The 27,204-nt window shown below is 34.4% G+C and overlaps 1 protein-coding gene across 3 annotated transcripts in view; it reads right to left on the minus strand.

Annotated features, from left to right (window-relative positions):
- The window catches only part of KCNT2 (potassium sodium-activated channel subfamily T member 2), a 377,441-nt gene that overhangs the window by 51,842 nt on the left and 298,395 nt on the right, over positions 1-27,204 (minus strand). For all 3 annotated transcript variants that reach the window (XM_021686661.1, XM_021686660.1, XM_021686659.1), the window contains 5 exons: positions 23,938-24,072; positions 15,283-15,394; positions 4,694-4,795; positions 1,925-2,008; positions 939-1,067 (listed from right to left, as the gene is read on the minus strand). In XM_021686661.1, the coding sequence (XP_021542336.1) occupies positions 939-1,067; positions 1,925-2,008; positions 4,694-4,795; positions 15,283-15,394; positions 23,938-24,072 (562 nt within the window). The remainder of the gene's footprint in view (positions 1-938; positions 1,068-1,924; positions 2,009-4,693; positions 4,796-15,282; positions 15,395-23,937; positions 24,073-27,204) is intronic.

Below are 27,204 nucleotides of genomic sequence, written 5' to 3' on the forward strand. Positions count from 1 at the left end.
ATGCTTTCTATAAAGCTCTTTTTTGCTATATATGGATTCAGTGATTTTAATATAAACCAGTTTAATGGCTGCATGGACTACTAAAATGCAAATAACAGATCTGAGCCTCTTAGTTAACTTTGCATAAGACAAAAATAGATATGGCTAACCAAAATTTTGAATAACTTTAAGATATTTGAGAAGAAAAATATTTCAAGAATACAAACCATAATTTATAGTAAACAATTTTATAAATATTGGTAGGATAGTGTATTTATCCAAAATTTTTATTTCATAAAAGAATCTAATTTAAAAGGTGATGTTTTACCAAGGATATAAAAACTATTTAGAACCATACTGTGGCCACATCAGTGTGGATGTTTTTAGCTGTATGAAGCCATTGGAAATTTTGTTCCATATTAACAGATTCTAGTTTGCTTTTAAAAATACTGAGCTTTCCTCTGGGAAGGTCTGGTAGTACTCCTGGAGTTTTATCTTGGTTTCAGAGTAGTCTTTAATCTAGAGTTTGAGAAATGTGAATTTCAATGCTTACTAACTTTGTTTAACTTCCTTCCAAATGTGTATATGTGAAATAAGGAGTATATTAAAAAGCTATATGGCTTGCCCTGAAAACTGCCCTTACATGTCAGAAGGTTGCTTAAAATTAATCTGCTTCCTGACAACCTAGACATGCAAAATCCTAGACCTACAGAAGGCATTCAGAGCCCAAAGTTCACAAAATCTAGAAGAGTCCCTTAGCCAACAACATTTTAGGGAATTCTGATATAGTTTACTTCAACAAATACTTAAATATTTTGCCTCTGAGAACTGACACTGTGTGTTCAGAGAGCATTCTTTTTCACTTTCTGACTTTTTTTAGAAATCCATTTCCAAGATTAGGAATGGCTATAGTCAATCAAATTAATCATTAAAACTGGAAAATTTTGTTATTTCCAAACCTCAGATGTAGCAAGTTTCTGAGATTCAGTCCTGTAGATTCCAATGGGAACATCTCCGGTAGAAGAGCACAGCTTCTGGTAAAGTCTGGCATAAGTTCTGATCCACAGGTCATCCTCAGTGATTTTCATCTATAAGATACATGAGTTATTAAAAAAAAAAAACCTCAGGGGTTATTTTTCATTTTTTAAAGGCTAAATGTATGAATATTTTGAAATCTCAAAGTGACATTTCATAAGTGCTTATGCATGTACTGAACTTATTTATGGGACTCTACCTTAGCTTATCCCCGGGGTTCCACAAACTTCAGAAGACCAACTACTGAATTTGTGGCAGCACAACACTGTGCTAGTTCAGTATCGGTAGCCAGTAGTAGTCACTCGTAATTGGGAGGTGTTGGAAAACAGGTGTAGATTTTTGGAATGTTGCAATGACTACAAGCTGCTCCTGGAATTTAGCAGACAAGGTCTGCTGATGCTACAAATTTTCAAATGCAAAAGACACTCCAGCACAAAAAGAAATTGTCCATCTAAAGTCCTAATAATGCTCATGTTGACAAAAGGGTGTAACAAAATGAGCCTAGGGCTCCCAGACAGAGGCATAAGTACTAGTCCCCCTTTGCTTATCATAAATGTGAAATGTTGGCAAGTCATTTCATTGAATACACTTGGATAAAGTATATTCATTTATAAAAAAAAAAAAGAGGTGGGATTAAACTTAATGGTCACTGTTTTCCTCAACAGTGTGGCATCTTATGTCAGAAACCATCAGTATCAAATGCCAGCTAGAAAAAAAACACTTGTTCTGAATTTTGTATAGAATGGCTGTTTTCATGATTAATTTAAAATAATGTTTTCTCTGAAAATTTTTTAGAGAACTAAAAAACTGTGAAGATATTCTTTGAGCACGTATTAGCCAAAGTACATTATAGATGGATTTCAGAAACATCTATTAGAACAATCTTCTATTCCAGCAAATATTAACTTACGGAACAAAGAAACCCTGATCCCGGAGTAGTGTCCAATCCCAACAGAAGTCTGGTGATAGAAATCATATAATCCTTTACAAATGACTGCAATATAAACAACATATGTATTTATTATGTGTATGAAATGTACAGAATAGCTCAGTGAGAACATCTTACCATTTCTAAAAGGTTACTTCTCATAACACATCATTAAACCCCCACAAAAAAAGGAAGTAAAAATCTATCTTCTCAGTGTCTTAAATACACAGGTACAGGTAAATTGTCCACGAAGAAATATGGGGAATAATTATTCACTAGAATATCCTGGACATGCTTAAGTTTTATGTACTATTAGACATGATAAAACAGATTTTTTTTAAGATTTTTATTTATTTATTTGAGAGAGAATGAAAGAGAGAGAGCATGAGAGGGGGGAAGGTCAGAGGGAGAAGCAGACTCCCTGCTGAGCAGGGAGCCCGATGCGGGACTCGATCCCGGGACTCCAGGATCATGACCTGAGCCGAAGGCAGTCGCTTAACCAACTGAGCCACCCAGGTGCCCCATGATAAAACAGATTTTAATTAGATTTTTTAATAACAAAAAACTATGAGCTAAAATAGAGAATATTAAAAAAACTTGAAAACTGAAATTTGCAATTCCAAAAGGTTTTTTAGGATTAAGCTCTTTGCTAGTAGATTAAATTTCTAATATTTCAGTAAATCTAAATATTAATGAATTAATAATTTAGTATTAAATATCATTATCAGACTATTTGATGTGCTAGTATATAAGATATATTTTGATATATTGCTAGAACACTGCTCAACAGAGTATTAAGTTAACAATGCTTTCAATTTCATGAATTTTTTCTTAGTTCTGAGTGAAAAGAAAAACTTTCAACAGATACAAGCACACTTCACCATAACATGTAATAATTATTTCATAGATTGTATGAAATGACTGTCTTGAATTTAATCTTCAAGTGTTAAACAAATGAAAAATTTAAATACTCATCTAGTTATTTTGCATCGCAAATATTTTTTTAATACCTTTTAAATAAATTTACTAGGCTCCTTTGTTCATTACTATTTTACCAACAGCTAGCATCAGAAAACTAAATCCTGCCTTCTAAACAAGAACAAAGGAACCATATCCATTCCCTTTCCTCAGGCCAAAGAAAAGGCAGTTTGGTTTTGAGGTGTGTTAGTATCCTGGTAGTTGTAACATGAACTAACAGAGGCCACCAAGAGCAGTGGTGACAGGCACTTTTAGGAATTATATCTGATTTCTAATATTTATTTTTAATCAATAAATCAGTACTCTTTATCTGAAAACATGAAACATAACGTATCTTGTCTGACATCAGGCAAAGCTAAATAGGCAGTTACTACTTTGAAAATTATTGTTCTGCTTCACCCTTTCTGCAGTAGCTTCAGAAAAAATTAACTCCTGTTTGTGTACTTACAACAAAATAACATAAGGTAAAAATGAAGAGAAAGAAAGAACTATTGCATTCCACTTCCGTAGAACAATTCCTCTTCTGTTTAGTCCATCTATTAGACTTTCTCATGAGATTTTATTTAAACATAAGATACCAGGGCTAAAAAATCTGAAAACCACTGGTGCATAATGACATCAAGCATTTGACTGCTATTGACGTAAAATCTTCAGTTTCAGCATTGTTCTTCAAACAATTCCTCCCCTCCAATCCCCTCTCTAAGAGATCAGAAGTATGTGCGTGGTAATGGTATGTGAGGTGGAAGCCCCCCTCTTGGAGTGCCCAGATAACGTGTCTGGAAAGTTTAGGGTGAACAAGAGTGCTTATTCTCCTTTGCTGCGTTTGTTCCTGCACTCATCTGACATAAGCAGATGGTTTGTGACATTGCTAGAAGCATATTCCTGGGCATAATTAGCCCAAAGGCCAGTAGAAAAGCTTTAGCCATCTTCAGATTAGTTTATTCAGCCAAGCATTGCAGAAGAGGGTACATAAAATACATAATCAAAAAGAAAATAGCACAACAAAATGTTTGAATGCTTGAGATTAAAATTATCAAATAATTTAAAACTCCATGAATATCTGTTTTCTCTTAATAGAAATATTTATAAATTGTCTGATTACTTGAATCAGAGAATATGAAATATTAGTGCTATTCAGTATCTGGTAGAGTTAAAAAAAGATTAAAATATATTGGTGCAAAATAATATCTCTATAAATTTCTTAGCTATGATCAAATGACAATTTTATTTATTTATTTATTTTAAGTTTGGCATTCAGGAACAAACTAAATGGTTCTTAGTTGTTGCAAGATCTTTTTATATTTTTTCTAAAGCAGGTGGTAATTAGCGGATATTTAAAATATCCTTGGTTTATCAGTTTATTGACATGATTTTGATGTCTTATTTTTTTTTAAATGTGCATTATGAAGAAGGTTGTCTTTTTTTTAATATAGTCATTTTGTTCTTACCTTCTTTTTTTACTCTGGTAACATGCTTACAGTAATAAGCAAAATATATTAAAATGTCACAAAAAACACTGTAGGACACTGATGCTAAAGAATGACTAAAAATTATTTCATAGATTACTCTGAAAAATAATCTTTCATTATTCTGAAAAATTTCCTTACACAATGTTTCATAGGCACATGTGTCATTAAATACACAAATGAATTACTTCTAGGGCCCATTATAAGTTAACAGCTCCATGAGAAACACTAGATGTATTATTCATTTAATAAAATTTAAATGAAATTAGAATAAACATTTTAGAGAGAAAAAAGAAACACTGCATACCTGATAGAGAAGAGTGTCCAACATACTGATGCTAAACACCCTCCCAGCAGCAAAAGGCAGCCGAAACATAAAGGCCAAATTAGAACCTTTCTCTCGTTCTTTCTGTTCAGAAATTTGAAATAGAAAAATTTGTGAGGGCTCTATAATTTATGCTTTTCTGCTTAACTTTTCCTGACATAGGTGAAGAAGATATTTTCATTATATAGTTGTTAGGTATGAATGTACATTACTTCACACATTATAGTAAGTATACATAGCTGTATTTTTAATATGTCCCTTTAATGTTTATAAGGAAGGCTAATCTTCTCATACACTAAACATGTATTCACTCTTCTTAAAAAAGTTTTTATTTAAATTCCAGTTAGTGAACATATAGTGCAATATTAGTTTCAGGTATAGAATTTAGTGATTCAACACCTCCATACAGCACCCGGTGCTCATCACAAGTGCACTCTTTAATCCCTATCACCCACTTAACCATCCCCCACCCACCTCCCCTCTGGTAACCATCAGTTTGTTTTCCATCATTAAGAGTATTTACTCTTCGTAAATATTTCTGCAAAGGACTTGAGGTAATATAATAAAAGGAACAAACACAATAAAAGCATTTAATAAGATGTAAAAAAACAAACAAAGCCTAAAGCCACATAACATATCATAACACCTGGAAGTTTTGCTTTTGAATATTCTGGATATTCTGAATATATGTAAGGACACAAAAATAGGCAGGTAGAAGCCACCACATCCAGTGGCTTCCAACTCTCTCTCATCTGAGTTTTCATTTCTCCAAATGCCTTTTAAGTTGTGTCAGCCACACCAAACTGCAAATGCAACTACACTCTGTAAATGCCAAAAAAAAAAAAAAAGAAAGAAAGAAAGAAAAGAAGAAAAGAAAAGAAAAGAGAAGAAAAGAAAACAGCGTGTTGTGCGTATTGCAGTGTGTGGGAGTTTCTTCTGAAAAATTCTGTTGCTATTATCTTCCATTAATGAATGAAGACATGAGAGCAAATGTTTGTGTAAGATTGTAAGGAGTTTCTTAAGAATCTAAGTTAATCTTGTAATTAGCAAACAGTAATCTCAAAAATGCTGGTTTTATTTGTTGCCAGCTTTACTTGGAAAGATAGATACAGCTAAGCAAATAAAAAAATCAGTCCTTGTTCTTTGAGGCAATGCAAGGAAGCTCCTGTTTCCAATGTAGCAAATTTGGAGGCTCCTCAAGAGAAGGAAAGCCTCCCATACCCAGATTTTAAAACTGTGTGCCAAAGAGTATTACTCAAGGAACGAAAGAGGGCTACTCTTGTTGCTTGTTGTGAAGGTGATGAGGTTGGGACACAGACTCAGCCCTTCCAAGTAGCAAGAGGAGTTATTCCACCACATCTATCACATCGATGTGGTTGAGAAGACTGTCTAGACTATAAGAATACCCTCACTTGGGATTGTAGGGAGAGAATAAAGGGTAAAATAAGCAAGTGGTACCCCCATTTTTGTCTGTTTCCATTATATCATAGTATATTCTTTAATTTAGGAGCCTAGGTGTCAAGAATGCTTCGTTTGAACAGTACATGTAGGTCGTTTGTAGATGACTTCTCCATTCCTCCTTGCATGGACTGTTGTTGAGTCAGATTGGTTGTCTGGTGAAAGCCTAAAATTCTTTCCCCAGATTCAGGTTTCATGTCAGTATGGATAACATTCTCATCTTGGAGAATTCACTGTTCTTAATATCAGTTTTGCAAGTCCTCCCCACTCTCTAAATGTCTAGTATGCTTCACACCCTCAGAAAACCCTTTCACAGCCAAGGATACTGCTCTTCTGCTTGTGTGAGTAATTCTGCATTTGTGATTTACTCTCCTTTTTTATTATTAACTTTCCTCACAGTAGAGAAAAAACACCAAAGATCTTACAAACACTATTTTCAAGACCTACTAGTTTTAAAGTTACATTAAAAAGTAAGAGCTCAAGTAACTCATTCCATCCTGATGAGAATACATTCCACAATTTCTTTCTTTACTTCTAGATGATGAAGAAGTTGGATTAATTTCTTAAACTGCACTTTATAAGTGCCATTATTATATGTGGGAAAAAAAAGAATTGGAGATAATTTATACTTAGTCTTACTGTCCATTCCAATGTGATATTGTGACAAAATCATTTATCTACCTCTCTGCATCGCAAAAGCAACATACAAGCTAGAAGTTTTATACTTTGGCAATAGATAATCCAGATCGTAACTACAGAGGAATTTCATTTGGCCCACATATATTTACTGATGTCTAAGAAGTTCCAACATTTAACATAAAAGCCTAAATTTCTGATTCCTTTTAAATTTGGAAAATCTGATATCATAGGTCATGTCAACAACTGGCCAGAATTGAAAGCATCTGCTCCTTATGAGATTCATCTTTTCTTACATATGATTCACTTTATTTATCTGTATCACCTAATTGCATGGTCAGGCTCCTGATTTCCGCTTTGGACAATAAGATACACAGTTGGAAATGAGTCAAGGGATCTGTTAGTGCACATCTTGTTTAAACAGTAACTTATATCAGAAATAACACAGTAAATTAAAAACACATTTACACTGTGTATTAAATTAAGAAAAAAATAGAAGAAAGTTTTGGCTACAGAATATTCCTATGGCTTCATAAAAAATGAAGCTGTGTAATCAAGAAACACTTATCCATGAACTGTTATATATCAAGCACTGAACTAGGTTGGTAGGATGCCGAGGTAATTAACAGAAGATTCCAGTTTTGCAGGTATTCAGTTTTACATAGAAGACAGACTTAAAATCAAGCATCTACAAAACCATGTGATATAAGCCTGCAGAAGTCCAAGTATTAAGGAAGCCTAAGGAGGATGCAGATAGTGTCATACATGAAATGATATCATAGTTGAACCTTAAGAGACAAGTTTGCCAAATAGGAAGAAATCATGCATTCCATATGCATGATCTTATTATTTTTGCTTTTTTATAGAACAAGAGATTTAAAATATTTACACTTTTATTAGCTTCAGTTTGGAGAAAAGCAAACATTGTTCTTTTTTGTGCTTTTATAAAACTATGAAATAAACTATGTGTATTTACTTTTCAAAAATAAAGGTAAGTTCTGTACTATTTAATGATATTCAAAAGTTGTAACTCATAAAACACAACTATAGTTTTAAAAATTACTAAAACAGGCTAAATCAACAATAGTCCCCATGATGATGGAAGGCCTGAAAAACAAAACAGCTTGTGAAATGCTGGTACCTCGCTGAAAAGAGATGAAGAATTAGAACCAACTAAACTGTCTGCAGAAGCAGTTGGCAGTCCCCATTGGGGGAAATTTTGGAACAGAAAAGGTTAGAAAACAACCTTGACATAATAATTAGAGGAGAAAATCCACATTGTTTGACTAGGTTATCGGTGTAGATGTGATGTTTTGAGGGGTACTTGAAAAAAGAGTTTGCTTTACCTTCATTAAGAATAAAAGCATCATTCAAGAGACTAGTTTTAAGTAAGGAAGCCTATGAGTTTAAGGGTAATATCTAAATATACCCGAGTCCTTGGAAGAAAAACAAAGGGTGCATACATTTCTTGCGGAAGTTTTATGACATGAAGGGCTGTCAATGAAAATTATGTCATGATTTTGAAAAACTAACAGGAGTTCAAATGAATGACTCATTGCTAAGTCTAGACTATTTTTTGGTTTTCAGACTACTTCCAAAGGATCGTTGCATATGTTTTGTTCCTAAAAAACTGATTAAGGGGGCGCCTGGGTGGCTCAGTCAGTTAGGTGTCTGACTCTTGATTTAGGCTCGGGTCATGATCTCAGGGTCAGGGGATCGAACCCCATACTGGTTCATAGACAGTCATCTTCTCCCTGGGTCCTCACATGGTGGAGGAGCTCTTTGGGGTCTCTTTTATAAAAGCACTAATCCCACTCATGAGGGCTCCACCCTCATGACCTACTCACCTCCCAAAGGCCCACACCATCACATCAGGGCCTAGGTTTCAATATATGAATTTTGGGGAGGGACACAAACATTCAGCCTATGGCAACTTTGGACATATTTATGAAATCATAATACTATGCACATTCTTAAGAGATAAATTTACATATTAAAATAATTATCCACATAAATAACATTTTATCACTCCTCTAGAGTGGATCAGGTAATGCTTTTCCATATTTAAAGGAAATAGAAACTAATATCAGTATTCTCTTCAAATTCTTTCTGGACAGCCATGGGAAAAGGTAAATATTTTCTTAAAAACGGGATAAAAAAATTTCCTAATGAATCAAAGCCAGTGTAGGCAGATGGCACCAAACTCCATTCAGCCATTCTAATACTATGATTATAAATAAAAGGTAGTCCAACTTGTTTGGACAGAAAAAAAAAAGTAAGGTCAAGTGTTTTTGTTTGTTCCTATATATCTATGCCTCCCATCAAATTATAAATTCCATGTATTTATTCTGTTGGTAACCTCTAGCACTGAGCAAGGTATTTGGCTCATAACAGGTGCTCAGTAAATATTTATTGGTTTGAATTTAAACTGAGAATATATAGAATTTGCTACTTGTTTACACAGCAAATATATTAAAAAATAAATCTGATAGTCTCACTTATTTCTCCCAGATGCAATCTCCAATTTTTATCATTTTGCTCTATCATTGACTACAAAGTGATATGATTTACAGACATGACTCTTTGCATTCTGACACCAATTCTTTGACACCAACTGGATGTCCTACAATTCAATTCAATTATGACACTACCCAGAGTTGGCACAGACCCCATAGGTTAAGGGGCTCAGTCCCACAAGACGACTCCCATTTCAGACACCAGCCACAAGTCCCAGATGTCTCCAAGACAACTGTACTTCTGTCCAGCCTGCTATAAATTTGGGGCTTCCCACAACTCCCTCAGTTTTGATAATTTGCTAGAATGTTCACAGAACTCATGAAAATGCTATACTTAATGATTATCATTTTATTATAAAGAATGAAAATAAATGGCAGATAAAAGGTACATAGGTCAAGTCTGAAAGGATCCTGAGCACAGTAGCTTCTGTCTCCATGAAGTCAGGATGCACCACTTTCCTGGTGCATCATTATGTTCACCTACCAGGGAGCTCTCCAAGTCTTTTTTTTTTTTTTTCAGAGTTTTTATCAGTTTCATTATGTAGACATGATTAATTAAATCATTGGCCACATGATTAAACTCACGTCCAGCCCCTCTGCTGTCCCTGGAGGTTTGAAAGGTGATGAAGATGTTGAAGTTTCAATATTCTAATCACGTGGTTACTTTTTCTGGCTCTCATCTTGAAGCTACCCAAAGGATCCTCCATGAGTTGCTTCCTTAGCATAAAATCAGGTATGGTTGAAAGATTGAATAACAAAAGACACTCCTATTACTCATAAATTCCAGGGGTCTTTGAAGCTCTGTGTCAGGAACCAGGGACAAAGACCAAATATATATATATATATATATGTATATATATATGTATATATATATCACACTATTCATCTCACTTTTCATTACTTTGCTTCTTACATCAGTGTGTAATTACCATATGATAGCTCAAGTGTAATTATGATCATTATTGGGGAATGGTGAAAGTTCAAAAGCAATTTTTTAAAGCAAATTGTGCCATAAGCATGAATAAAAGGCATTTTTATAAAATGCATCAAAACAAGAGATGAAGTAAGTCTTTATAGGGAAATGAGATGAAAAAGTCTCTTTTTCCTACTGATGTCCTCCTCTTCTCTGTTTTTTATTACCTGTCACATTTTCCATGTCCACTTAGCTCATACACTGTGTTTCTGATGCCTGCTACACCTATTTTTTTAGAGGAAGTGTCAATGACCCAACATAACCAATGACCGAACATGGGAAGTACTTTTGGGAAAACAATGGTGGTAATGGGAATATCCAAGACAAAAAAGGATAATATAAAACAAAACAACTCAAGAACAAAAGTGCACAACAACAAAGGGAAAATGCAAGCTAAAGCTCAGATGTTCAGAAAATGTTTTGACAAATTTCATAAATTTGTGGTATATTGCACGTGACAGAGAATGTGGACTGTCTACCAAAATCCATTGCCCTATTCTTCATAGGCATATGACTGGACTACATTTCCTAGTCCCCCTTGAAGTTAGGTGTGGCCAAAGGATTGAGTTCTAGCCAATGGCATATTAGTGGAAGTCTATGTGTCACTCCCAGACCTGATCCATAAAAACTTCCATCTGTTTACTATTGGTGTGTATATACTGTTATTTGCTGCCTTTAGTTGTACATTTCAAGAAAGACAGTAGCTCAAGCAAGAATTATTTTCAAGTAGAGACTAAAAATAAACAGGGAGCTCAGAGATTAGGAGCCTCTAATATTTAAAAATTGTGCGCTTCTAAATGCCAACAGGAGAGAAAACTGAAACAAGGCACTGAACAACAAAGTCCAACCCAGCACTATTGTCTCAATAACCTCAAAGGTAGCTTCCAAAGAGATAGAGAGATGCATGGGTTAAGAAGGCAAACAAATAAAGAACTTAAAAATTATATTTAAGAAGGAACTTTGGGGATCATCTGGTCATAAAAATTTATGGAAGTAAGTATACCAGAAGTTTATCAAGTTTTGAAAGAAATTAGCAGACTCCTCTAAGAAATCTTTAGACTTTAAAAGTTTAGGGGGAAAATGCTTTCATAAGCTTAAAAATTTTTAGATTTTTTTCAAACTTGCATACGCAATAAGCAGGATAAAAATTCACACAGGCTGCAGGAAGTTTGTACTCCCAAAGTGACATGGATTAAAAACAGCTCAGGAAGAAGCTTGAGGTGACACAAAGGTCACATAAAACAACAGACAAGGGAATTCCTCGAGACAGCAAATCTAAAAAAATAATCAAGGAATAATCAAGGAATTTTCTTTTCACAAGAACAGACAGCGGTCCTCAACAATCATTCATTCATTGCTCACATCATTGTCACAGACCAGTGATCCTTCTGTGCTCTCAGTTCTCTCCTTTTCCTAATGAAATTTATTATTGTGGATATTCTTCAGTGAGTGGTCTCTTCCAGAGAGTTCTTACAGATAATCACTTCCAATACCAGTGGCAACGAGTGTTCTATTAGAATTCAAGGTCTACCAGGAAACCACCCAAATGTAATCATCATACAAGTAAAGCAGCCAGGGTCAATGCAATCTAATCTCCCACACTCGTTCTAACAAATTCTAGCACTTCTTAAGTTTAAATGAAAACAACTTAGTGTCAAAAAAGTGTGTCAAGCAGCCGAGCTGTTGTTTGTTTCTAATTCAAAACCTTGATTATGTTTCTAAAGGTGAAGGCTTTATCTATGAAGGTGAAAATGCATCTAATTATAGATAGAATAAAAGGATATTCATAAATATGTTTGAAAGATTAAAAACCTACCTATTCCTCAGCCAATAATAACTTTGGAATATTATTCAATACTAGAAATAAAGATCAATTTCCCAAGCCTAAAAATACCTCCTTGTATCCAGACTACAAATACAGAAAGATAATTACTAAATTAGCTGTATTTGTATCAGATAAAAAGCACTGATTGGAAATGAACAGTTACTATATCATTGATGGCACATATGTTAGTTTATTAGGGCTGCCATAACAAAGTACCACAGACTGGGTAGTCTGAATAGCAGAAATTTATTGTGTCAGAGTTCTGGAGGCTGGAAATCTGAAATCAAGGGGTCAGCAGCATTGGTTGCTTCTGAGGGCTGTAAGCGAAGGATTTGTTCCAGGCTGCTCTTCTTGGCTTGTGGATGGCTGTCTTCTCCCTGTTCCTCTTCACATTGTCTTCCCTTTATCTGTGTCTCTTTCTGTATCCAAATTTACCGTCTTTATAAGAATGCCAGTTGTATTGGATTAGGGCCCACATCAATGGCCTTCTTTAATCTAATTACCTCTATAAAAACCTTATCTTCAAATAAGATCACATTCAGAGGTACTAGAGGCTAGGACTCCAACACATCTTTTTTCGGGGGAGGAATACAATTTAAGCCATTAACAGCACTAAAGTCTAAAAAGTTTCTATGTGACAAAATCCCTATTTCAATGGATAAAATGGTAAAAACTGAATTGAAAAGAATTTTCTATGGCTTTATAACCTCCAAACCAACTGGTTTCAATTCCAAGTACCCAAGGCCCTGTACTCCTTAATAATTAGAGAATATACTGAATTCCTTTACTCTTTTAAGGAAATATCTAGTATATGTAAGAGTAAATACAAATCTAAAAAATAAATGAATTTCCCTGATGCCAAAAGAGAAGAAAACTCCCTTCTTCCTCTTCTTTTTCCTAGAGCATTTCCTTTAGAAAACTTACGATTGTAAATCCTTTTTATGTCGCTTTCAGAGGGATGCAAACCTTTTGAAAACCTGAATAATCTCTAGCCAGTTTTGTATCTCAGTGAAGTCTTTCTTGGAAGCCTTGGGACTATCTTTCTGAAATGCAAGCATAAAGCATCCTGTCTTTCTGTCTTTTGGGGAGGTTAGTCTAGGTATCTGGCTGGAAGTTGTAACTTCTTGCTTGTTGCAAAGATACAAGAAGTTTTATTTTTCCTTTACATTAAGACAATTAACATGTATGCAAGTGATGGTATTTGCCTAGCTATATAAAAGAGTGAGATGCCTTTCTATTTTTGTAATCTCTTTAGTGGATTTCTTAAGATGTGTATCACAGTCTGGTTTAATGCTTATTCAAGTAAAATTTTCCTACATTTGTGAAGAGGATTTCTAGGTTGGTAGAAGACTTTATTTTTAATTAATTCCCTAACAAGGGAATTAATCTCATATTGTTCTTCTTTTTCCTTAATGCAATAGACACACAATAATATAGACATACACACTCAACACTATTGAAAACATCTTCCACAATTATGACCTTGAAACATCCACTCACTTGGCGTAAAATTGAATACACAGAATGGAATATTTATTAGTGACATCCACAGTAATTTATAATTATGTTTGTAGTACCATTTATTTGAATACTGATTATATGCCAAAACCGGGCTAAATGTTTTGGATAGATCATGTGGTGTAATCTTTGCAATAACCTTATTATTTAGCTATCACCACTATTACTAGAGAAGAATCCCAAAGCTATCAATGTGTAAATAATTTAGCCAGGTTCCATTCCTAGAAAGTAGTAGAGAAATGGGCCCATCTGACTCCAGAGCCTATACTCTTCATCACTAGGTAATCCTAGTTTGCAGCAAAGGAGACCCATCAGATACCATGTCAGCACTGATTCCAGCTGGATTCCTGATAACTGGGTTTGCTTGTGGGTGCTGAGCCAATCTAGCCATGCTTGCCACCCTTTCCATGTTGTTAAAGCAGTGGGGCATAGTGGAAGTTTTCTGTCCTGAACATAATGTCCTTAAGATTGTCTTACTGCACTGACTTGATAGCTGTATAATCTTGGAAAAGTTATTTTACCTGTCTTACACTCAGGTTCCTCTTCTGAAGGCAGTGCCTAACAGCACCTTAACTATGACTACAAAGGAACCATGGGAAGGCTCTGCTAACAACATATGTGACCGGCTCTGACTGAAGATGGAAATCAACAAACCAGAGTGCAGTAATGGCCCTTGTTCAGCAATATGTCTCCTAGCAATTAGGACAATGTTGAGCATAACAGGTAATCAAAATCACATGAAAAAATGAACTAACCAAACAACAATAACAAATGTAAGGCATCGTTTTCTGTACGTTTTATATTGTCATAAACAATAAAGATGGCATAGATTTAACACATTTTCACATGAATAAGATTGAATCTTATTGCTTTCTCTTACATCAAATTCTTCCAGTATACTAGTATCAAGTAAACGCTGGATGCAAAATCCCATTTATAGCCACACTCAGGCTAGACATTAAGAATGGAAACCACACCTTTCTGGCCATATAACATGACTTTAGAATCCTACTTTGTCCATTCACATTACCTTGTTCCCTTCCCAAACCTAATCAAACCCCCATTCCAAAGACCCTCATTAAATAAGATTTCCTAGACTCAAGAAACTTTGACTTTGCTTCCCCAGTTCTGAAGCACTGCCAAAGCTCTCCTGAGGTGATGGTCTCCCTTAAATAAGTAAGCAGTTAACTCAGCTTTGTCTCAGATTGTGTTGGTGACATTTGGGAAGCTAACTTTCAACAAAGCCTACAACTTTTCTAGGGCCTTAAGGATTATTTTAAACTGCAAAGCCCTCTATAAACACAGATTTCTTGATATAGCACTCATGATATTAACAATATAACTGACATTATAAGTGAGCATATGCATTCTTATTGCATTTAGCTCTTTCATAGATCATGCTTTCAATTTATAATAAATGACAAGAGAACAAGATATTTTCATTATGTTCACTTGTGATACAAATGGTTCAAATCCATCAATTCACATTAAGAAATTGTAAACTAAGATTTTAGATCCAAAATAAGAATTCAAAAGAGCATTTTTATTTTTACTACCTCATAGCATTTCTTTCTACAATAGGAATTTCAGAGTTACTCCTTCAGGATAAATAGTTAAATGCAACTTCCTTAATATGAAGTCTTACCTTTTCCAGTTTTGAAAGAGCAAGAGAGTAACAGTCTTTGGCTCTGAATTGCATGAATCTCATGTTGGCTGGGTGAGTAAGTTCTGTGATAATACTGAGACTGGAAAACAACCTACGTTAAAAACAAACAAAAAAATTTGCATTACACTAACAGCAGCAGGCATTGCCACATAAACTGTCCGTACAATGCAAGAAAAATGGAACACTATTTTCCAAAGAATATTTTAACCAACATTTTAGCACTAGAAGAAAAATAAATTTAGTAATTTGGCTTTTATTAGACATTTCTCTCTACAATTATGAAATGGCATAGAAGAGAAACTCATGAAGCTGATATAAGAAGCTACAAGGTGACTTTGTGGATAATGTTAAAATAGAAATTTGTAAGATGAATATGCTGATTGACAAAGATATCATGTGATGAGCTTATTGTCCATAATATGAGTTCTTTGATCTTCTAAGATTCCCTATCCTCAAAGTATGCAATTTTAAATGTCAAATCTTGCTACCATGAACTTCTGAGAAGAGAAAATAGTTCAGCTGAAATAACATTTCATTATAATGAATTGAGGCCAAGGCTCAATTGATAGTGTTATTCTAAAGGATCCTGAGTTTTAACCCCATAGCTTTGCATTAACTTTCTTCCTATCCACCTCCTTCCCCCAAAACACACACAAACACACACACACACATGTGCACACATACACACATGATAGTAGTTGTCAGATCATAACTTCATTATTGTTATTTTTACTTACTGAGGGCAATATTTAATATCTAAGTTAACAAGTCATTATCAAGTATTTGTGATTGGACAGCTCTGGTCTCCAGGACATAAAAAGAAGTATAAAGTGAAACTCTTGCCTTTAAATTAGACCCTACTACCTACAGGGAACTACAAAAATTTATAAATTATAAGGCTGTACATATTTTTCTAGGGGTGATAAATATGGCTGACTGAGTCTTCACAGATTATGTAGCATTAAGACACCAGTGAATGGATAGCTTGTGAGAAGCATCTAGGACAGTGCTGAGATATAAGGCTAGAAAAGTAATTTGTGAGAAAAACATAGTTGCAAACCGACAAAAATTTATTTCATCTTTTGGGAAATTTTCATCTTCTCTGAGAAATACAGATTTTTATCTTTCATAGATATTATTATTCTAATTTTGGATGCATTTATGATTACTTGGATGATATAATCCTTTTCTAACACATTATATCACATTATATATATAGCTATATATTTGAGGTCGGAGTAAGAGTGAGTGGTAATATGACGGAGTGACCTGGTCATTGTACTTAAATGACTTAGAGAGTGGAAATTAAATAGAACCAAAAAAAGTGCATATGATGTACCATTTCTGTTCTGTATAAATGAATCTGTACCATTGTTATTTTAAACTGAGAAAGTGAATGCATTTATCTAAGTCTGCCATCTAGTGAAAATCTGTAACTAAAAATACATAAATAATGAAATGTTTTATTGCATTGCCTTTTATATCTACAAAGTATTACTTACATTCAATTATAATACATTTATAAATTTGGTTCTGAAATAGATTTAATTATATATCTTTAAAATACTAAACTATAAATCTATTTCTGGGCCTTAACATGGCTTAAAACACATTCTGAATATAAGACATTCTAGAAATAAAATGACATAAAAAGTCTATCTTCCCCAGGTATGAGGATAATAATAAAACAATATTATAGTTGAAAAATGATAGAGTTTTTTCTATTTAAAACTTTTCTACAATTAATTTATGTTCTGATTGAGAGATGTAAGTATCATTGTGGAGATGTGCAAAATCTCTATGGAATAGTTCTCTGCCTGAATTAATTTATTCAAAAAGTATTTTTGACAGACATTCCCAGGTATGCTAACCAATACAGAGATGAAAAACACACTATATACTCTATTTCCCAGACTACTGGGAGAACTCTGAGACTAGCTGCAATTATATATTCAAGCAAAACAAACATAAGTACATACAAATCTGGAAAATGTTTACACTATTTTAATAAAAATACTGAGCTAGTGTGCTACACTATAAGTTTTGATCTGTTGTGGTGGCTGGGAATGATGTTTCTGAGTAATGGGGGGTATACATTAATATATAGGTACACACATACACTTAGATACATGAAACACTAGTTTTAGACTACAACTGACTATCAACACGAAAATAAATATGAATATATTTTTTTACAAATACTTTTTAAACACTTTAGGTCTGAGTCCAAGTTAGTAATAAATGAGACTATAATAAATATCAGATATCTCCTGTATTTAAATTTATCCATGTAAACCAATCAAAATAATAAAAAATATTTGTATACTATATAAAGGAATCATTCTTGTATTTATACATATTCATTATCAATATTTTCAATTATGTCATTTTCCATGTGTATAGGCATGTTATTTCCTCAATGAGACTATGACTACTTGTGCCAAGCTGAAGACAATATTCCCTTTTTTATTTTTTATTTTTTTAGCTTGCCATTTATGCTCTTAGCGTCCTGGGGATGCAAGTCTTCTAAATGAGCAGCTCTCCCCACTCTTACTTTTCCCCCAAACCACTTTTCACATTGTAGCTAAAACAATATTTTAAAACTCTATTCCTGTCATGAAGATCAACTTGTTCCAAAGCTCTGCAAAGCCATCACCTCAGAGCCTTTGGCTATGCTGCCCCCATGTGGAATGCTCTCCTCTTCTCTCTGCCCACTTTGTCTATCTTGCAGGAACAGATTATCAATTTCTCAGGGAGGTGTTCCTTGATCCACTGGATGAGATCATATATTCTTGTTGTCTGGATCTATATAACATTCTACTTTTTTTTCAGTAGTTGCCACACTTCTCATTCTCCAGTTAAAATTTTTTTTTAAAGATTTTATTTATTTACTTGACAGAGAGAGACAGTGAGAGAGGGAACACAAGCAGGGGAGTGGGAGAGGGAGAAGCAGGCTGATGCGGGGCTCGATCCCAGGACCCTGGGATCATGACCTGAGCCGAAGGCAGACGCTTAACGAATGAGCCCCGGCACCCCTCTCCAGTTAAATTTTTAAATGACTTGTTTAATATGTTCCCAGTGTAGACTATCAGCAACCCAAGGCCAGGAAGCCTTAATCACTCCTGATCACTATGTCTGCCTTCAGCACCACGGCAGCCATAGAGATAGCATCCTGTATAGTCCCCAAACTTACTAGATGCCCCATCATACCACGTGAATAAATCACAACTGCAGGTGTTTGTAGAGGTCCTCCTGACCTATACGGGGTTAATGCGGGAATTTCTCCGTTCCAAACAGATCACAGATCCATGACTTGACTGAATGTTTCCATTGATAGAGCACTAGTTATCTTAGCAGTTTGATCAGCTAAATTTTAGGGGGGGGAAAAGCAAAAACAAAAATATCTTCATATTAAAACAAAATCAGCCCAAGGGACTTTTGAACTAAGTCACTTCTAGACTTTTACAATGCAGATAAATCAATGCTAAATAAATTAAATAAAGAGACCATTAGACCAAGGAGGTCCTAATACTTTAGCAGGCTACTTAAGCAAGCCAACATCTCAGCCTATAAATGCCTCAAGGCTAAGAAATCAAAACCAAAGACAACCAATCACAGTCAACTAGGCTTTCTCAAATAATACAACCTCTTAAGCTGTTGCCAAATAATTTCCTTGCTTTGCTTCTGCCTCTTCTCTGTAAGTCCCTCACTCCTGTCCTTGGAGTGTTTCTAACCACTTCCTATCTGGCACTGCCAAATTTGAACTGATTTTTACTCAGATAAACTCTTAAAATTTTTAATATGCCTTAGTTTGTCTTTTAACATTAACAAGTATTTACATTTGTACCCATTCTGTATTAAACTAATGTTTAACTATCCTGTGTGCTCTCTAGAAAAATATCTGCTTCTCAACTTCTAGAGAAAGTTTTCTCATCTTTCCTTTTCCTGAAGCACAGACTTCGGCCGTTGGTTGGAATCAGCCATTTTTTTCCTATATAGGATAGAATGAGCCAGTAAGTTGTCTTCAATGTTGCTTTTTTCCCCCGTTAAATGAGAATAATGAGAGATGCCGTTGACATGCCAAACATTCCCAAAGTAGAGCACTTTGATAGTCTGACATAACCATTTTGAAGCAGTTGTTTTTAGTTCAAGGCATATTTTGGCATGGTTGTTTAAATTTAGTTTAGATATTAACATTTGTTCAAAAAATTGTAAAAACAGGCAATATTTTCAAATATACCAAGTACTTCTTAGGTAAAAGTTTAGCAAGAGAAACTTAAATTTTAAAGTGAGGACCTGCTTTTCTTTCAATTTGGAAAATTGCACAAACTTCAGGAGTGCTCATCAAATTTTTGAGTGTTGAAACTTTGTATGCCAAGCTCTATACTCTGGATCTGGAAAATGAAATACTTCCTGAGTGGATTCTCTGGAAGAAACATGCAGGGGCCAAGCCAGCAAATCCATAATTGCCACACTGGATAAAGACACACTGAACTGTGTAGTCCAGTTTTCAATTATAAAACTACGTTTACGTTATAAACGCAATTCCAGATGAAAAGGAATTCTCCCCATGCTCCCAACTCTCCTCTAACTCTTCCTAAACCCCACCCCCACCCCCAAATATATTGCTAGTGGATTAATGAGATTCTCCTATTTTTGCCTTTGGTCTTTTGGGACTGAGTAACTCTAAAAGGTTCTTGGACAATCTGGAAAGAATAAAGGCCTGCCAAGTGAAGCTGTATGTCCTAGTTAAGCAGGGGTTCAAGTGATCAGTTTGAGCCTCTGAATAACAACAAATTTAACTTTATTCCAGACTGGCAAAACAGGTGATACTAGTTACATCAATAACTCGTGAATTAGAGCACCGTTACTTTCATTTCATACTTGAATTCCATCTCATTCTTGTCTCCTGGGCTCTAATACAAGCACAGATTGAAGATTTTTCTAACATATTCCTTAGGTCGTTTCAAAAGCTGAAAATGTAGAAGTGAAAATGCCCCCACAGCAAAATGGAATGTCAAAATACTCAAGTTAAAATGGCGTGGGCCCAAAGAGCTACACGGTCCTTTACAAACGCTAAAATAAAATGTAGCATTCATCCCATACAGAGCAACAGCATAAGGTCATCTTAAGTTGCTGAATGCGTACAGATGCCAAGCAGATTAGAATTTGGTTCTCCTCTGAGGAAATTAATGCTGTTCATGAAGATATAAGGACTAGCTGAGATATTTTAGAGATACAATTATTGAAATAAATTTCTAGGCCCAAGACAGAGCTTCTCCTGCTGGGTTGCCATGTCAGCAAACCAAAACTTAGATAACTTTTGTGTCTCTGTGATAAAATTAATTTGCATATCAGGACCCACAGAACGGAGGCTGCCTCAGTGCCCCAGCCCACATCACAAATCTAAACGTAAGTCACATGTATTTACAGTAAATACCTATTAAGGAAACCTAATATACACTAATCTCAATCCTCGAATCAGCTTTAGCTAGCTCAGTTTATGCTAAAAAACAGGACCTGCTAGTCTGACCAGGAAATGCCTGACCTCCTAGCCCATCATGCTGTTTACACGGTGCCTCTTCTGACATTCTATAAATCTTGCTCTTGCCCAAAATCTCTCCAGAAAAGTGTTCCACCTTGTGAAGCACTGTACTTCTCCAATCCACGGGTTGTTTTCCCTTGAATAAAGGCTATCAAGCTCGTTACTAAATCGTTTTAGTTTTGTCATTTGATACCCGTAAATGCTCCACTTGACCAGAAACAAGGTATACCTAGTCAGCCAATCCCCAAATGCCAAGCCAACTCTGGACTCTACACTTATTTCTTCGTTCCTTGTGCCTTACTCATTTTCTGTTTTTCTCTTTCTTGTTCCCTGTTCTTTATCCTATGGAGCCTTACCCTTTAATCCTAAATAGCCTGGTATCCAACCACTGTGACTAGATTTCTGGTTGCCTATTGTTCACTTATGAGGATAACTGGATTCTACCTCTGGAATTAGTCATCTGTCTGTAAGGAATTTCATGCAGGGTAGTGGGCAGAGAACCTGAAAGAAAACTGGGAGTGGAGGAAGGGAGAATGGGAAAGAGAGTTGAGATTGGTATTAGTCCACAGCAGATAATCAGTAATTATCTGTTTAGGGTTTCAGCTAAGGAGTGATTATAATGATTGATCTTGGAACTTAATCTGGTAAGGAGGGAAGAAAAGCTCTCAGGTGACTAAGGACAGTGAAAATGTATTTGAACCAGTGGATAGTAGGTTCCAGTGGAGACACAGGACTGTTAAGAATGGGGGGTATTAGAAGAAATGAAGTAGAAAATAAACAGTAGTACTCATAGACCTGAATGAAATTGAGACGATGGTGGGGATTATTGGTACTTCAAGGGAAAGGCTGTGACCAGAACAGGTGGCTATAAGGTAAGATATTGAAAGTATCGTCTACATAGAATTGTTGAAATCATCAAGAATGATGGTAGATACAGGGTTGTCAAGAGTCACAGTGAATCAAGAACCAAAATCTTCAAGGAATGTGGGAATGTGACCTCAAAAGTGGTAACTGACTGCACCTATAAAATGAAACGACCAAATCTGCATGATTTTGGTCATTTGTCCATATAAATAACATTTCGTACATCATGGGGATCTATCAGTGTTTTACTTTTTTATTTTATTATGTAAGACTAGCCTAGTTTAGCATGCATTGACCAGCAGCTTAAGGACTACTCTATTTAAAAGTTTCATAGAATTTTTTTTCCTGAAAAATATTGTTATGTACTTAGTGAAATGATGATAATGCCACCACACATGTCTCTGCTCTTAGTTGGTCAGTTAGTTTTAAAAGATTAGAGCCTTTGCACCTTTCAGTAAGATGGGGATTTATTATTATTTATTTATTATTATCTTGAAATCAAAATAACTCATTCATAGACTATATAATAAAAGCCAAATCAAATCAATTTAAACTTTATACCATAATAAAAAATAAACCATAATAGAAATAATTTCCTGATAAGTTGAAAATTAAAATGGTATGTTTAATCAAACAGACCAATGATCCTCTCTTGTTAAAAATGTAACTAGCTTTTGTCATGCATGGAACCAAAAAGTATGATTTCACTTTGTTCACTGGCTATAAATCTCATCCCTCTGAATTAATTTTCCACTTATAACTTTTTTTCATTCTCTAGAGAAAAAAAATTACTTACATGTCTGTCATATTTTAAACATGTGCTATGTGACCTTTAAATGTACTATTTCATTTAGTTCAATAACTAGTTAGCTATATTCTAAATGAATTGCCACATTACAGTAACTTTAGAGGGTACATTTTTCTTCTTCTGGAATAAGAGGTTCTTATGCAAGTTCAGAGTAAATTTTCCAGATGCTGTGACAGATTATTCACCTACTTAATTTCTGGTCCTTACATTAACACCGCAAGAAGGGTTAATTATTTTCCACATGCATTTTATAGATGAGGGAAACTGAATTTCTATGAGGTTAAGAAACATACTTAAAGTCACATAGTGTCTGCTGGAACCTCGGGGATAGAGGTTCCAGATGAAGTTTGTTGCTATACTGTTCCAAAGTCTGTGGTTTTTCTATTCTGTCACATGAAAGTGATCATGATAGTGCTAATAATTAGTCACTAACATTCACTGAGTAACTGAAAATGACCAGCCATGTGCTACAGCATTATATATTTTTAAATCCCAAACAACCTTGTGATTAAGACATTGAGGTTTAGAGAAGGAAAGTAATTTGCCTAAAATCATATAATAAATAATCAGCTTAAGTGGTACTCACATCTAAGCTTTCTCTTCTGAATTCTGAACTCAAACAACAAACTGATAATTACCCTCAATATATGCTTTGCTACAATATGAAAGTATAAAGGTGAAGCAAGGGAAGATGATGAAGGAGTTCAGATTGTTTTATTTACTTCCATAATTTGGTAGCTCAGATATTTTCTTTAGACTCCCACAAAACTCAGAAAACTAAAATAATGATCTTTTAGATATTTGCATTTTAAAATGATTTCAGAAAGAACCATTTCAAGTGACAGAGATGTCTTCATTTATAGGTAATTTTGACTTTGCTTATAACATGGACTTTTCTCTGGTTTTCATTCTTACCCAAAGATAAGCATAATGGAAATTCCTATCTCAGTAAGTTTAATAAATGAAAGACAGGAAAATAGTGAGGATAAGGTCATGACTTGGCTCTGAACATGGGTAAATTATCTGTTCACAGTCTTACAATATTTCATTCTTAGTAATCCAGATTGAAAATGCATACTTTTGGCCACGGCCAGGCATAAAACCAAAATTAGATCATGCATGGTCTCTCATAAATCTTGACTGCAACTGCACAGGATTTAGAATTTGTTATTGTTAAACAATGCAGAAAACAGATTTGTTATTCTATTTATTTTTAAAAGAATGACCCTGAGTTAAAAATTAACCATACGGTGCCAGTATTGGAGGCTAAATAAGCACTTGTTTTAGGATCAAATGAATGAATATAACTTCAGCGTAAGTGTCTCATGTTCATTTCTTATATACAGAGAAAGAGTCAAATATTTCACCAATATTTAGTAGTAAGTAAGCCACAGGGCTGAGTTACTGAGACATTTACCTGAAAAGGGTCTGCACATTTACAATCGTTTTGGCGTCTGCCATGTAGTCTTCCTCCGCACTCATGGTACTCTCCTTGTCCACAACCACCATGTTGGCAGCAAAAGTCACTCCACACCTGAGTAAATCATCTAGGCTTTGATAAAAATCAACAGAGAAGAATGGACTTTCAATAAATCACCATACTAGGATCAGTGCTTGCTTACCCACTGGACTTTGTATAGGCTGCCCTTAGAGACGGCTTTCACACAGTTTGCCCTGGCAGATAGATGTCGATGGGAATTAAAATATAGTATTCCCCACTGATATGAAATAATTTGTATTTTTGAGCTGTTCATGTTTCATTAGATCTCAACCATTTCAAAGCATTATGCGTTAAGAATTTTTATTTAATATTTACTAATTATATAACTAAACCATGAAAAACGCCCATTTTGCAATCAAATAGAGTTAAAGCATGTTAGAACTGTGTTTTTATGGTTAGCACACTATTTCAAAGACATGACATTTATATATATTTTTAATCCTTATGATACTTTTGGTAAAAGTAGAAATGAGTACTTATATTAATTTAGATGGTCTAGCCCAACAAAGAAATATTAAACTGTGGTTTATTTTTAAATGTGTATTATTTCTTTGTGTAAAGCTATGTGTTAAAGATTGGTTCTACACAGCCACGAGCATGAAAAATATATAAATATCAGCTGTATTCAAACTTACCATTCAGTCAGCCTAAAGTTTTTTGAGCCAGTGATTTAATAACCTCATTTCTTTGATTGCGTGAAATAACTGCTAAACCAGGATAGAAGTTCCTATGAATTCTTCTCCCTTATCACTGATAAACACTACCGTTCTCCCATCGAATTAAAAGAATTAAAAGAAAATGTTGCCATTAAAGCTGAAACAAAGAAACCACTATCTCCCTGACTCTGCTTCATAAAACTAGAAAAATATAACTGAATCAGATAAAGGAGACTAAACTTGAAGGAGTGTAAGAATGTCCTAAGTACAGAGTTGACTGAAGACAGAGAATTGGGCTAATTGATGCCCACATGTTCTGATTTAAAATAGGAAGTGGAGAACTTAAAGAAAAGTAGTTCTTTTAGATTCTTAAATTGCAGGCCAGTTCCCTGAGGATCTTTTTCCAAGCATATGATTGGCTGAACTAGCCACATCAAGTGAGAGAGTATTACCAAAGCTCTGAGTCCAAGATCCCCAGGAGTAGTCCAGAAAAAAATATATATATTTTGCTTGACTCAGGAATAATGTTCTGTGGCAGAGATTCTATGGCTAAAACTGTGGAAACAGAATGCTATTCCAAATAAATTTCCTATGATGAGAGGGGCCAGGGCCATAATTTCCAATTAATATGATGATCAAGTTTAATCCCTGGAAATACTTTATTAGGATGTTTCTTTTAACTTGGAAATTCATAATTGTTCATATATCAAAATACATTTTTTTTAAAAAGAAGTAGGTGGAAAATTAATGTGATATGGTCCCTTATGGGCCATAAAAATGATGCCCAAGTCATATGCCTTCGATCCACCTTACTATAATTTTAAATCACTTTCTATTTCAGCTCTTATGATCTTCCCCCCTCAATAAAAATGATCTCTCCATTATAATTATCTATATAAGAAAAGGGAAAGATAAGGTGATAGAAGGTAAGTTTGATTGTTAAAGGATATATAGATACAAGTTATGATGGGAAAAATGAATATTTCATCAATAATAAATCAATGAAGTTGAAACTTGACAAAAAATTTCACTCTGTGTACCTGTGCTAAATGGCTAATAGCTACATCTATATGTATCAGTTAATTCCATACTCTAAATATTGGCTGTTGTAGTTTACATATAACCTTGGCAAGTGATTTTAGTAATTATGATTAAATATGAGTTTAAATCTATAGAAAATAAAATTGGAATGGCATTTCAGAACCACGTAGAAACATTTTGTTCTTCAGGTTTTAACCTTAAATTATTTATTTTTATATCCATTTAATACTACATTTTATTCTTTTTTTCCTTTTTTTAATCTGTCATGATTTCTCCACACTATCCTATTTCCGAAAGCCACTGCCTATTTTTTTAATTCAGCACGGTTGCTTTTCACAGTTTGGCCACCAGATGGCCGCCTAAGAAAAAAAGACAATATTCATGAAAAAAGATAACCTAAATGGCAACAACTTCCTTTTTACTGTTTTCCCAGCCGTCCTTTTCAAGGAGAACTATAATGTGAATGTATGAATATATGGGACTGTTTGTGAGTGTTTTAATTCATTCAAAGGTGTTTTTGTTTTTTTGATGAAAATTTCAAACACTAACGAAAGAGAAGAACACAGTGAACCTCCATATTCTAATTACCCAACCCAGCTTCAATAATGATCAACTTGTTGCCAATCCTGTGTCACCTCTAATCATAGGACTTTGATCCTCTTGGTTCTTTTCCTCACCATAAACACTCTTACGGAGAAAGAATTCATTTCATAGTTTACATCAGCAAAGACAGATGGGAGGTTTATTTATTTTTTAAGTATTCTGTTTTTCTAATGAATTTCAGTAGAATACTACCATTTCAAAGTAACATTACTAGTGAAGAATATAGGTTGATTTCACGTTTATGAATTTAAATAGTCATTTTAGTACAGCTAACTACATCTTAGTTGATTAGCATTAAGAAAACTGATAATGCAAACTATATTAATGTAGAGTAGAGGTTAAATAAATGTTAGTCAGTTTGCTCTTTAATGTATCCATAGCCAATAAACGCTTCCAAAGTTCTAAAACTTTGTTTTTTCAATCTACAGGACAAAACATAAGCATGAAATTTCTTGATTAGTAACTTTAGCATTTTGTTTTGAAGGCTCTGGCTGACTTTTTTTAATGGAAAGCTAGCACATTTTATAGGCATATTATTTTTATGATCTTTAGTTTTATATTTCTTATAAATCATGTTCACCCATATAAAAGAATTTGTATTTTAATACTAACACATTGCACACATTTGACTTTTTAATTAACAAATTTTTAGAAATGATAGACTGATATATGTTACCAGAATAAAGGAAGCTCTAAAGGAAATGCTCCAGTTTATAAATCTGACTTAAAAGGAGCATCTCTAAATTATTTGAAGATTTCCAGAAGTTACCACAATGATATCCATGCATCGCAACATTGAACAGTTAGATTTTCTCTACCCCTAGGCCCATAGGAATAACGTTATTGCTAGAGACAACACAAAACTGAAATAGCTTTAGAAACT

The sequence above is a fragment of the Neomonachus schauinslandi genome, chromosome 6 (genome assembly GCF_002201575.2).
Source record: "Neomonachus schauinslandi chromosome 6, ASM220157v2, whole genome shotgun sequence".
Taxonomy (NCBI): domain Eukaryota; kingdom Metazoa; phylum Chordata; class Mammalia; order Carnivora; family Phocidae; genus Neomonachus; species Neomonachus schauinslandi.